Raw genomic sequence first — 13,648 nt, forward strand, 5'->3', positions numbered from 1 at the left:
TCCCTGCAGTGTATTTTTTATGCACACTGATCAATGGCCACAGGCCTGACTTGATTTTGATGATTCAACACTCTGGCTTATGTAGGTGGCTTCAAGAAACCACCGTGAACGTTCATCAATCACTAGTACAAGCATTCTAAGGGAAAAAAAACCCAAAGAAAAATATAAGTAGGAAATAGCATTGCTAAATAATCACTAGCTTACCTCAATGACTGTCCATTGTTCAACAACTATAGCATCATTTCCTTTCCTGTTAGAACCTGGAACCCCAGCACCTTCTTCTTCGTAGATAAATAATCCTTCTAAAGATTTAGGCAAATAGTCCCCTGGGAACATAAAGGGAAATATAAACTGAAATATAAAGTTTTAGGTTGGTATCTTGCTATGTACATAGACTTGTTTTTCTCATTGAACAGTCCTTTAAAATAAAATAAACCAAGACAGTGAATAAATTTGTTATTTCTGTGTCTGGTGACAACCTGATGAAGTATGTTAGTCCTCTTATTATTCAAACTCCTTTTTACTACATAAATTGAACTATGGACCATTTTATTTTCTCAAAAGCATCAGCCACTTCCATGTTTGGATCTGAATTCCAGTTTCCTGTATTCAACCAGATGGGCATAAACCTTCTTTACTCAACTTTGACATTGTATGCTGACAGTAAGTGTGGCATTTAGTGTGGTGGGAGAGACCGTAAAGATAAGTGAAGCATGAAGTGCAAAGCCTAGCTACTGTTACTTAAATAAATACATAAATGGCCACAGGAAGAGCCTCAAACAAGTAATTCCTGCTGGGAAGGAAGTTTCGGAGCACAACTCCCTGACTCACTTGTTGAAGGCCGACAGTATCCGGTTACCCCAAACTGAAGCTGACCATCAGATACTGGTTCACTTTATGGTTTTGCTTCTCCTAAGAGCCACTGCAAGTCTTTTGTACCTTGACTGCTTGACTACCTTGAACTAAATTTGAGCAGTAAAATTATCTGATCCTCAGAATATCAGATTGAAATCATCTTCAGTGTTGCACAAACAGATTTGGGAAGATGACTGCTTTTACCACAGACTCAAGGAAGGCAGCCAAAATTAAAGAAAAACCCCCAACACCTAGGAAACAAAACTTCTGTAACACAACTTGTCTGGTTTTAAAAACTGATGAGATTGGCACAGAAGTTGTGCTAGGCAAACCAGGAATTCCCATTTTTTTGAGCACACATGTTAATGTACCATAAAATACCAACTATTTCTTCATACTGTTTTTTACTATATTGCATGTAGCAGATTTATGTAGTTTGAGTTATGATTAGATACTTGCATGCATACATATCTCTTCAATGTATTTGTAGATATATCAGACATGTTATTTTTGGAATGCACAACTATAATGTGGCTGTACATGGAACCAAACAGATGGTTTCAGGCACAAACATATGAATATCTGCACAGCCCCTAGCAATTAATAAATAATCTTAGAAACTCATGGACTTTTACCTTGCTTCAGGCAAATACTTCAAATGGGCAGCCCATCTACAACATGGCTGAATATTCCCTTTTTTTCAAATATGACAGAATAACTACATTTTAAACAGTACTGACACAAGATAACTCCACTCAGTGGTATTTTGAGACAAACTGATAACTCATAAAGTGTAGAACATCAAATTCACCTCCACTGAAAAACCTACATGTGGCTAACGGGTTCACGTGCCCATTCTGTCAATTACAATAGTTTATCTATGTTAATATCAGTACTTAAAGATTAATAGAAATAAAAAATGCTGCATGATAAATAGCAAAGCAGAAAAAGCAAAAGCATTGCCATTATCACAGCACTTTTTACTAATCTTAGGCACTTCTACGATAATGAGAGCCTCCAAGGTAGCTACAAACAGCAGAAACACTACAGTGATCCAAATGGCTGCTAAAAGGACTTACCTGGATTGTTTTTATGACTGCATCCTCTTTTGGCAGCAGAACACAGAAATTAGTGATTATTAGGATTTGACAATGACTTAAATTCTTTTTATGTTAAAACCTCCTCCTACCTTAAATTGGGTATTGCATTTTGATCCTGGTAACAACAAAATTTTGCTGACTCAACAGAACATCTGTAGAGTCCAAACCAAAGGAGGATTTCTGCAGCTGCCTGACTTGGATTGGTGTTTTTATTTAAGTGATAGATAAAATTTGCTCATTTCACTAAAGCTATATAAAAGAACAGCTACTGCTACATATATCTCACAGTTTAAAAGCAATCAAACAAAAGTGAGGTGAAGATGACAATTAGATGTACATGCAGACATACAAGATGTAATTCTAGTAATGAGTCCAAGTGCTTAAATACTTTTCCTTTCCAAAAAGGCATTCTAGGTTTCCCTTAGCTGGTTATAAAGCTCTTCAATATTCACTTCAAGAACAAATGTTTTAACTTAAGAACTCAGTAGCTAAATTAATTTCTTACTGTGGTTACAGAAACTTACCAGCTGCAGAATTCCATTTACATAGTGACCTGTGCTTTGAATATAGCCAGCTTAATTCACCAGCATCTCACCCATGAGCCTAACTGAAATACATACCAGTCAAGTGAGGCTGAAGCAGAAGCACCAACTGCTGCAAGAGGCAGCATGAAATCCCTAAATAAGTCATAACCTGGGTATTGCAAGTTACTCACATAGAGAAAGGCAAACAGCTACAGGGGAATGAGAAGACTGTAAAACTGTTGTTGGAAACAGCTGCAAAGATTAGTATCAACAGCTGCCAAAACCAGCCCTTAGTGAATTGTAACGTATCTCCAGAGAGGTTTTTTTCCAGCTCTAACAAATCTGTACTGAAAACTAGGAGTTTGATTTCTCACCTCTCCTCTCCCAAAGGAAACTTTGTTCTTCCACTGACTTAAATAGATAGGAATTATAATTTAAGAGCAAAAAAGATGACTAATACAGACTGCATGATTAGACAGTTTAAGTGCACAGAATAGGCACTTTGAGAGAGACCAGCTGCCAAATTCAATCTGTAGTACATACTGTGATGTTGATTTGTTCCTCTGACAATCACTAAATGTACTGTATTGCAGAGCTCCAGAAATGCCGTGATTCATACCCAAAACTGAACTACTGAGAACAATGAAAATTGAGGAGTTCTCATTATTTGTTTGATTTTTGAAGAATCTAAATTATCTAACTTCCAGAGATTTCCCATTTTCTTTCTTTTTTCAAAGCCCTTTGCTAACCCAAAGCTTGCAAAGGGGATGCTGAACGCATTTTATTTTAAATCAGAATATCAGAAAAAAAAGCATTAGACACACAGTATTAAAACTATTCAAAACCCCAGTGATTCTATCCTCCTTGTACAATTCCTGTAAGAAGCAGATGAGTAAAATGAGTTATGAAAGCCACTTTAATACATTAAGTACTACACTTGATTATCAGCACGTGTACTGCAAAAAACTGTTTAAGGTCCCTGACACCTTTTTGCAAGACTCTTCTCCACTGCAGCCCTGGGTTTTGCTTGCCTACAGTGAACTGCCATAAATGATTCTAAAGGGGCACCAACAACTTAGAACTCAGTACAAGACACAAACAAATCCAACCAACGTATCACATAACTGAAGTACCAATTCTGTTTGCTATCAATATTAATTACAATAATTAATAAATTCTGAAAAAATTAACTATGTCAGACTCTCTTTGTCTATTCCCCTAACACTTGGGTACTATTCTTTTTGAGTAATTGCACCACAGTAGTTACATCCTATTTTTTTTCAACACTTCTAATTTCTGGCTCTCAGACACATTCAGTTCAAATGGAAATGAATCTTTTAATTACGTATTTTACCAACAACAGTTTTAGAGTTCAAAATACTTCAGTCAATGAAGAGCTGCTCCTCTTATCAGCACTGATATAGCACTATCTAGCAGCTCTGCCAAAGTGCGGGATTTTGGGCTCAGCAGGGTGTGTAGCAATGGGCACTCCTGCTATCAGGCCTGTGTTTGTTCACTGGGAGGATGAAGGCTAGGAACCCTGAAGGAGCTAGTATGATCTGCCAGAATAAAAACTGAGATAGAACTGAAACTGGCAGAATAAAGAAGAAAATGTGAAAATCCTGTGGCCTGAAGCTCTACCATTGTAACAATCTGAGTGTTAACTGAGCTGGTAGATTCCTGCAGGAGAGTAAAGGAGGGACCAGGGAAGACCTCTCTCCCAGCTGTGTAAAATGGTCTTGGAGGATCTGCCTACAACTGAGGGCAAGAAGAACCCCAGATTTCTCTATTCAGTGTATGTCTACATCTGATTAGAACAACCTGCGGAAACATCCTGAATCTTCAGGATCAACAGTTGAATTTTAATGCAACTTGGTGTTTTGGAAAGAATTTTTAAGCCCAGCAAATAGCTGGAGAGAGCCAAAGTATGGAAGTCTGACTTAGGTAACAACAAGCACAATGAGAACTCAAAGTGCTCTTTTGTCACAATAGAAGTATTCAACAGAGTGCAGCACAGTATCTGCAGTGATCAGCAAAATATGAACATGAGGGAAACATCTAATTATTTTTCTTTCCCCATTATCTTTTCCTTAAAAAACAACAAAGACCCCTACTAGCATAAAAGATTAACTTCATTATATCACTACACTACTTTACTGCTTTGGAAATCCTCAGTTTGATAAAATGAAGCAGGAATTTCAGTTATTCAGAGCTACAACTGCCCCAAAACTCAAGTTATTCTCTTTTCAGGTATCAGATTCTATAAATTTACAATGATTATCAGACCATGGTTACAAACTGCCCTTCCAAGCAGCAAAACATGATTTACTTTTTACAAATTATGTATTTTTACATAAATAGACAAAAGCTCCATGATATTTGGGAGCAGTACTCACCTTTAGAAGTTTCCCAGTGTACAAATGAATCAATTAAGGACAATCCTTGTTTATAATAAAATGTGGTTAATTCTAGCCAGTCTGCTTCCAGTGTACTAATAACTGGCCCTTTTCTTGTTACTTTCATAGACAAGACACCCTCGTGATAGGTCCAGCAGGTAGAATCATCATCGAAAACATTGAAGACTGTATACAGCTTGTCTAAGAAAAAGGAAAAGAGAATGAACCTCTGGAGGACAGTGCTCCAAAGTAAACCCACTATTAATATCTTATTTCAACACGCATTTCTAATTCTAAGCAACACTTCAAAGAATTGTTTCCTGATGTGACTGTACTCAGCTTGAGCCCTAAACACATTCGGGATGAAGTGTGAGGGGAACATATTATGGGATACAAGAAAAATTTTAACATATTACACTTGGGTTGTCACCGGACCTTTTAGGTGGGTGGATTTTGCATGGAGAAAATACACTAAAGCTAAGAAAGCCCCGGTGGAAAGAGGATCTATTTCTGATACTCATGGAACTTCTGAGTACAAATATTTGAAATTATTTTAATAGAAGACTGAAGACAATTTTCTAATTTTTTAAGTACCAGGAATGCTTTGTACAGTACTGATTTTGACCCATTACTTTCTGAAGATGACTTAAGTACCTGTATAATTAGTTGCCTGCTGTGGTTTCCCACACAGTAAATGATGAGTTAAGCACACAAAACCTGCATATCCTCAAATGCTTTTTATATCTAGGCATTAATACAGAGCTGTTACAGAGTCAAACAAGCACTCATCAGAAATTAAAATTCACAAATTCACAGCATTTTAGGAAACCAGTGACAAGTTAAGTCCTAGCTATACAAATACATGCTACAAATACACTCATATATAATGCCACTGCTGCAGCAAAATAACACACAACAGTTTCTGGCAACTGCTCTCAGATTGTCTAGCACCTCACTATCTGAGCAGCCTAAATTAACACAAACCAATCTCTAGAAAGCAGTACTATTCACACTGCCAAAACAAAGGAACTTGGTTTAGCTGACACCAGTTAAGATGCTAGTCTCTCTAGGCTCAAGAAATAGGGGGAGATTTCCAAAGTTGGATTTGGACTGGAAGTAGTCCGATTCAAACTCTGAGAGAACTTCTGTTTTGAGACACATTATCACACACACTGCAGGTGACATCAGGTGCCTGGAATAAGGTGCGCTAAGGACAAAATTTGGAACTCTTATCAGTAAGAGATGACTCTCCTTTTTATACAATTTTATTTTACCTCATCCACAAGTGGCTGTACTAGTATAAAATGTGTTAATCCTGACAAGCCTTAATCTCCTTTCCCATATACTAAAGTGATATCACTGTTATTTTTATTCAGAAAGAAATACTACCAAGTCTCCTGATATAACTGTTCAATTGCTCTTGAGTATCAGAAATTGGACATTTGCATGTGGTCAGGATTCTTATGTTACGACCTCAAAATCTAGAACCCTAGAAATGAGTTTTACATCTTTTGAGCAGACCTAAATAGAAATGGCATACTGAAGTGGCAGTACATACATACCTACATGCATGTAAGACTGCCTTTGAGGACTCACAGCAGTGGACTGCTGGGTAATCTACCTGGCCACACCAGAATAAACTAATAAAGCTCCATAACAGAGGAAGGAGTTCCTCCTTTTTACTCAGAGGTTTTCTATTCTGATACATATAACAAACCTAGTATTTCAAATTGTATGGAAAAGAGTTAAGCTTTAACAGATTGTGCTATAAAGGCTGAGTTGTATCAAAACTCCTTTAATAAAATTGTTAAGGAATAAGAAAAACATTGATTTTCTCAGTGCTTGGAGTCATCATTATCCTGACAGTCTAAACTGGTGAAGGTGCTTAGCTCTTAACAGGAAAGTGAAAAGGCTGCTTTTGAGAACAATTAAAACATGTCTGGCCCATCAAGAAAGAACCTATTATGTCAAAATGCAATCTGACATGAAAGTTTCATGCTGCCCACTTCCTACACAATACTATCTTGCATTAGTTCTCATGCTTTACTTCTTCCTTTTTACCTTTCCCTCCTAGACAGTCAGGAGGCCTTACAATGCTTCAGTATCAGAAGTCAGTGTTTCAGGCACTCTCTCAACACAGAGACAGGCAAAGTATCTTCTAAAACTAAGTTTTCTACCACAGTACCAATATTTTCCAATGATACTTTTCCTTCCTATACTACTTCCATTTCAATGCTTACTTTTCTCTGGCGCAAATTCATTTTGTAACAATTATTCTCTTCGATTTCATGGTCAATGCATTGTTTTAAGTGATCTCTTCCAGGATGCTTCTTGAAGGCATGTTAACCAGAAAAAATCCATTATAAACGGATTTGTTCATGTACATTATGCAAGGTGGCTGGAAGCACTTAAAATTACAGCTCTAGCTAGAAGGGATTTCTTTGTTGTCAGTTTCAGACAGGCAGAACTGGAATAATCATAACATATTCTTGGCAATCTATTACATGTTTATTATTTAAGTGAAAACTATAAGCATTTAGGAAAAGGATTTAAAACTGCCATATATTAGTTACACACATAAGAAGCAAAAAAAAAAAGCTATGTTTGCATTTTTAAAATCAGAATTACACTGCAGGCAATTTCTGTTAGTTTGGGTTTCTCCTTTTTCTTTAAATTATAAACTAGAATTTATAATGTTCTATATGAAAAGTGAAATATTTTAATTTATCCCCACAGTCCACACCCACATAGATAAGGTAAATTCTATTTGTTTCTTCAGCTTGCAGCTTATTTAGAAATACACATGGATTTAACAAGATGCATCTTTGAAAATAAGTACTTGATACAGTAGAACATGCTGTTATTTTTTCCCCAACACCTTTTTAAAACAATAAACCACCTTATTTCTGCAGTAAACAAGGAGCATTTGTTACCATCTCCTTTCCATGGTTTAACAGGGCTGACTTCTCTTCCAAACTGGAAATCTGCATCCTGTAACAGACTGGTTTCTCCTTGCATTTCCTCCTCTATTCCACTCTCAGATGAGTGACCACTCAATGTCCCTTCATTCCAGTTTTTATAGTTTTCATCGGAATTTTTTCTTCTGTGTTCCCTGTTTCTTCTGCCTAGTGTTGATTCCAGCTCTGCACTTCCATCTGCACTTGTTCCATTACAGGCTTTAGGTTGAGGAAAATGTTGCGATACAAATCCCACAAACTTCTTTCCTCTTTTAGCAGCTTCGTTAACCTGTATTTACAACAGCAATTTTAGACTTGCATGCAACTTAAAAAAACACAAACCAAACCTAATCACCACCAAACTTCTATATGTGTTCTGTTTAACTACTGCGGATTTTCAGGGACATAAAGACATTACACTATACTATAGTAGAGTGGGCTTGACTTTGCACACTGCCCATGTTTCAAAGTAAATGGAAGTCTTCTAGCATGTCTTTGGACTTAGGCCAAGAAAGGTAGCCAAAGCTAGTACTGACTTCAGTGTACTAAGTACTTCGTTTTAAGCGAATCCAAAGTATTTTACTTGCTGTGTCACAGTGACAAGCAGTACAATGGTGTGATAAAATAGTACTGTTTCTCTAAACATGGTAGAAGTAATTCTAAAATTACTGACCACTAATACTATAGAAATATGTTTGTCATGTGTCATGATTCATTATCCTCAGAGGCTACTCAGATTCACTATTACTGACAACAGCGAAGAAACAGAGGAAGGAGGGAGCTAGAAGCAAAATACTTTCTCTTTACTCTGCTTTCAGTCAGTGGTGGGTCTCTCTGCACTAGTCTCAAAATACAACTGTAGAATATGCATCACCTATGAGATGTGTCTGCTCCTGGAGGCAGAGTTTTGGTTTGTTTTTTTTTCCCTGGGATAAGGAGTGCTGCCATTTAGGAAGCTGATCCCACTGCCAACTTGTGCCACAAACTCCCTTGTGCAATAAAGTCCTTCCAAGAAAATACAGAAACTCCAGCCCAGAAAGAAGAAATCACTTGGGGAAAAACTGGATTTAGAAATTTTAAACAACTCTGTGATAATTTCAAAGGTCATTAAAGATCCCCAGTATGCTTTTTCCTCTACTACTTTCCTTGGCAACTAATGTAAAAGATATCACTGTAGCTCTTGTAATAACAACAGTTTCCTGTTTCGGCAAGTCTTCAGTTCTGCAGAGGAAGTTAAACACAAAAAGAACGAGCCACTGGAAGTTCAGTTTTCTTTAACCATACAGTATTTTTAAAAGCTATGCCAAGTAAATTTTAATACAGTTACTGTGTATTTTATACTTGTTACAGAATCTTGCTTAAAAATTGAGTATATTCATGTTCATTAGGAATACCCAACTTAACCCAGAGCAACATAAAAATTCAGATTTCTTTAATTCCAGAAAAAGCTGTCATACAAGCATTTTATAAAGACTAGCTGAGTCTGAGCCTCAGTCTGCTTTCAGTGGTGTAAGCTGCCAGTTTCCCAAAGCTTTACAGGGCTTAGTACCAAGTACTAAATTAGAAAAAACAACCAGCAAAGAAAAAATAACTCCCTGCATTTCAAGAAAAGACTTTTTAGCTTTTATGAAATAATCCAAGGTTAAAACTCAAAACTAAAAAACCATCAACAACTCAATAGAATTTACATATATGGTAGAAATAAAAACCTGAAGAGAAGTTTGAAGAAAACCCTCCATTACCTTTTCTAACAGTTCTTTCACTACCTCATTTGTCAGTGTTTCATACATTAAAGGACATTCCTCAATCACCAGCCTGGGGTGCCTTTGTCCTCTGGGTGCTGCATGCTTCTGGCTACGACACAGAAAGAAAGCAGTCTTTGTCAGTAGTTTGTTGCTAACTTTAGCAAATGCTTGCATATAGAATTCTTTTCTTTTGGAATAGTTATGAATGAAACCCTGGCAATGCTTCTCCATACTTTTATGCAGAGCTTAGTGGGGTATGGTGTTTTGTTCTGTTTCTTACACAAAGTGGCAGGAATTATCTATTACAATGTCAGGGTAAGAATAGTAATATTTAACAAGAATTTCAGCTGAAGACTTAATAGACATCTTTTGGAAACTGAGCCATACTGACAAACAGCCCTGCTTTTGTAATAAATAAACCCCAAAATCTCTGATAATGCAAAAAATACAAATTTAAGCTATAAATGTAGCAAGCAGAAGACAGGTTCAGTTTTGTAGAAAACACAGTATGAATAGAAATGGATCTTTTACATTGTCAATATGCTACTCCATGTTTTTGTAAGTAAAGAAGAGTTGCAGCTACTGTATGAAAGACAGTGTAGACAAACACTAGAAATACAATGCAGTAACAATTACTTTGGGTTAAGTAATGCTTAAATCACTCAGGTATGAGAAACTGACAAGCTTTAACTTTTGTTTAAATAACAGTATTCATCATGTTGTATCTAATGCCAGTTAGGTTACTACTCAAACAACAGTATTTGGTGTATATCAATAACATAATGGGATTTTATTTGATGTTTTCTTCACACAGTTTTTTGCTTTAGAATGGAAGCATCAGTGAGAGACCCTCTACTGTACATATGGCATACCTGCACAGGATATTGGGAAACTACACCCAGCAGTTTCATGTGTAGGCTGCAGTGTCTTGTCTGCCACCTATTCAAGGGCCTAATGGTTCAAACCATAAATTCATAAGGATGCCACATCTATACAGATAGGGCAAGTTGTTCGCTGTAAGTGTTGCCTTTTAGAAGCCTCAGCTCCAGACAGTAAATATTCTGCTTTTCTTAAGCATTTGCCCAATGAACAACATTCACCTTGTTTGCAGATGGATTTATAAAGCAGAGTTGTATGAGCAGCAAATGCCACAAACTATGCTTGTTTAAGCTAACTGTTTGAGAAGCGTCCTCAAACAAACCATGTTTTACAGAAGAATTACTGGATTGGCAAGGGGCACCTTCCAACTCACACCCTTCCAGTCTTCCAAGAAAAAAATGAAAGAACCTTCGTGCCTTGCACTACAACTCAGGATCAAAGGGGGAAACATGACAGCTCTTCAATGAAGTAACACTTCTCTAGTTACTCAAAATAAGATAAAAAGGTTAACTTCTTTACATTCAAAGGAACTAATAGAAAAGTTTCTTTGTGCATTTTCTCTATGATCACATGGTGATTACAATGCAGTGAATACAGGTATAATAAACAAGACTATGGAGCTTAAACAGAAACACAAACTCTTGACTCTCCCTCAGTGTCAAAACCAAGCTTTTCTATGAGCTTCAAGCACAGAATGAATATTTCCTTCTTACTAAGATGGAAAAATAAACTCTGACAAACTAATTCATACTTCATAGGTCATTTTCCCTAAATAATGCTCTTATGTGAAGAGTGAAAACATGAAAGTCTTGAAATTTAAGAATAAAAAATAGACATGAGAGAATTTAAAGCAGCTTATTACTCTCTTAGTGTTTTGTGTAATCTTGTCTTTGCTGCAGGTTTTAAGACAGATGATACTTTACTACAAAGACGTATTGAAAGGGTAAACTAACAATTTATCTTCCCACGAGTGATGATATGCAACTTTGGATTTTGTTTGGACATATTCAGAGGCAAAATAAACATTAGTCTATTGTGTGCTTCATGTTAATTAACAAGCATTACTAATTTAATTCTCTGAGGTGCTCATTTCAAGTTGATCATAAACTATGTGTATGTTGAGCAATCCACTTATAGATGACTTCAGTAATGGATCAACATATTCAGATTATTTCACTGTTACCTTAATTTTAATCGTGAAAGTACCACTCGATACATGTGACTTGCAGGGAAACTCCTTCTACGTCCAATTGGCAGCATAATAGGATGAACAGCTCCTACAACATATCCTTTGCTGTAATATTCTTCCACCTTAGGTGCTATATCCAACACAGAACTGATCTTGATGACTTCTGGATTTGAGGAAGCTAAAAGCATTGAAAGCAGAAAAGAAGCATGTGATTGTATGCCCATATACTTTGGGGGTAAGCTCCTTTTATATAAACCATATAAAATCTACCCCAAGGCTTTAAGAAGAAGCTACATACCTATTTATACAAGGAAAAGCAGACTCACAACTGAGGCAAAAATATTCAACTAGTTGAAGTACATATTTTTACTAGTTACTTCGATCTATTTTTAATCTATTTGGCAATGCTTTCTGTTGGTTCTAGCTTTGCCAAGCTAATTCAAGAGTTACATCAATATCTAAACACACAATAGGTCTGAACTTAAAGCAATTATTTTGCCTAGCCAAAGCCTCAAACATTCTGAAGCAATAACCTTCAACCCTAGTTGTGAAGCAAATTTATGTACGTGGTCCCAACTCCGTTTTTCAGCAGACCTAAGTGCATGTCACTTAAGTAAGCTGTGTAGTGTCAATAATATCTAAGAGGGTCTCTTGGAGTGTGTGCAAGCATTTCCCATCAACAGGTAAGAGCTGGCACTACATGGCTACTGAGGCAGACTACGTAAATAAAGGGAAAACTTTCTGGAGGGTGGTCTGATCCACAGCTTTCACACAGAGAAAAGGAAGATTCCACACTGGTACTAGATGATATATTCTGCCACAGTCAGTCTGTGGCAAGTCAGTATTTCCTGTTCCCCTCAACTCCAACTGGAATTGCAGATGCTCTCAGAAAGCAGGAAATCAATACTTATGCACAGACTGTAACTGAAGAGTACTTATGCCAGAATATATTTATCATCAAAATCTTAATTGTTTGCAGATACAAACTCTTAAGACAGCTTGGGTTGGAATCTGATGGTTTTTATCAGTGACCCATTGCAGCAAGCGATGTACTTTTTTGTGTTCTAATGGGTCCTTCCTTCTCTTTGCAATACTTTCAGTTCATTAAGACCAGTGTCCAATTGTATTAAAGGATGCCCTCACTGGAATTAAGTGATCTCATAACACTTGTTCTGAGATACAAACATCAGAACATGCTGCTCTAAACATCCCCTTTCAAACCAGATAATAAACTGAAAATAATTATATACACTAATTCAGCTTTGATTCTGTAATATTTATATAAAAGAGATAAATGCAATGACATAAATCTCATTCACCAATACATAAATGTATTTGTCAAGAGTTAATTTAATGTCCTTACATCCTCTTATCTACCTGCCCTATACTGTAGGTGGGCAACAGCAAGGAATTAAAGGACTTTATCAAATTCACAAAGTTTGTCTAGCCTACTGGTTTAAAGTATCACAAAATGTATGAACATTTTGTTTGCTTAAATCTTTTATTCTAATAAATTGAGCAAGAATTCTGTTGGCTCATGAGTGATGTGCTCTGTAAAACATCACACATCTGTACACTGCTTTCCCTCTATAAAATAGGGATAACTGGTATAGGTACATCATGAAGGGCTTTAAGAAACAGAAACACAAACCAGCAACAACAAAAAAACCCATCAGAAACTAATGTTTTACAATACTCAAGTGGTTTTAAATACCAACTTTTACTAAAGGGTAAAGGAGGGGAGGTCTACTTTGCTTGTCACTGTAAGAGCTTTAACAGCTTAGAAAAGCTATAAGAGAAACCAGAATCATGTATACCACAAGAAATGCACTACCAAAAGTATCACTAGCATATATATTGATGATTTATTGCTGATAACTAGCAAAGTCAACCTCTTAATGTAAACTCTGCCATTTTCAGTCATAAGGAACGGACTGTTCCACTTTCTTGTGCTACCTTGCCTTTCATTTTTTTTAAGCAGACAGTATATCACCACTTGCCTT

The 13,648-nt window shown here is 36.5% G+C and overlaps 1 protein-coding gene across 1 annotated transcript in view; it reads right to left on the bottom strand.

Annotated features, from left to right (window-relative positions):
* Positions 1-13,648, bottom strand: part of RFTN2 (raftlin family member 2) — a 30,728-nt gene that overhangs the window by 13,898 nt on the left and 3,182 nt on the right. Inside the window, exons 2-6 of the mRNA XM_031045880.2 lie at positions 11,640-11,823; positions 9,575-9,686; positions 7,809-8,121; positions 4,876-5,076; positions 205-326 (exon numbers count right to left, since the gene is read on the bottom strand). Coding sequence (XP_030901740.1) covers positions 205-326; positions 4,876-5,076; positions 7,809-8,121; positions 9,575-9,686; positions 11,640-11,823 — 932 coding nt within the window. The remainder of the gene's footprint in view (positions 1-204; positions 327-4,875; positions 5,077-7,808; positions 8,122-9,574; positions 9,687-11,639; positions 11,824-13,648) is intronic.

This window comes from Melopsittacus undulatus, chromosome 8 (assembly GCF_012275295.1).
Source record: "Melopsittacus undulatus isolate bMelUnd1 chromosome 8, bMelUnd1.mat.Z, whole genome shotgun sequence".
Taxonomy (NCBI): domain Eukaryota; kingdom Metazoa; phylum Chordata; class Aves; order Psittaciformes; family Psittaculidae; genus Melopsittacus; species Melopsittacus undulatus.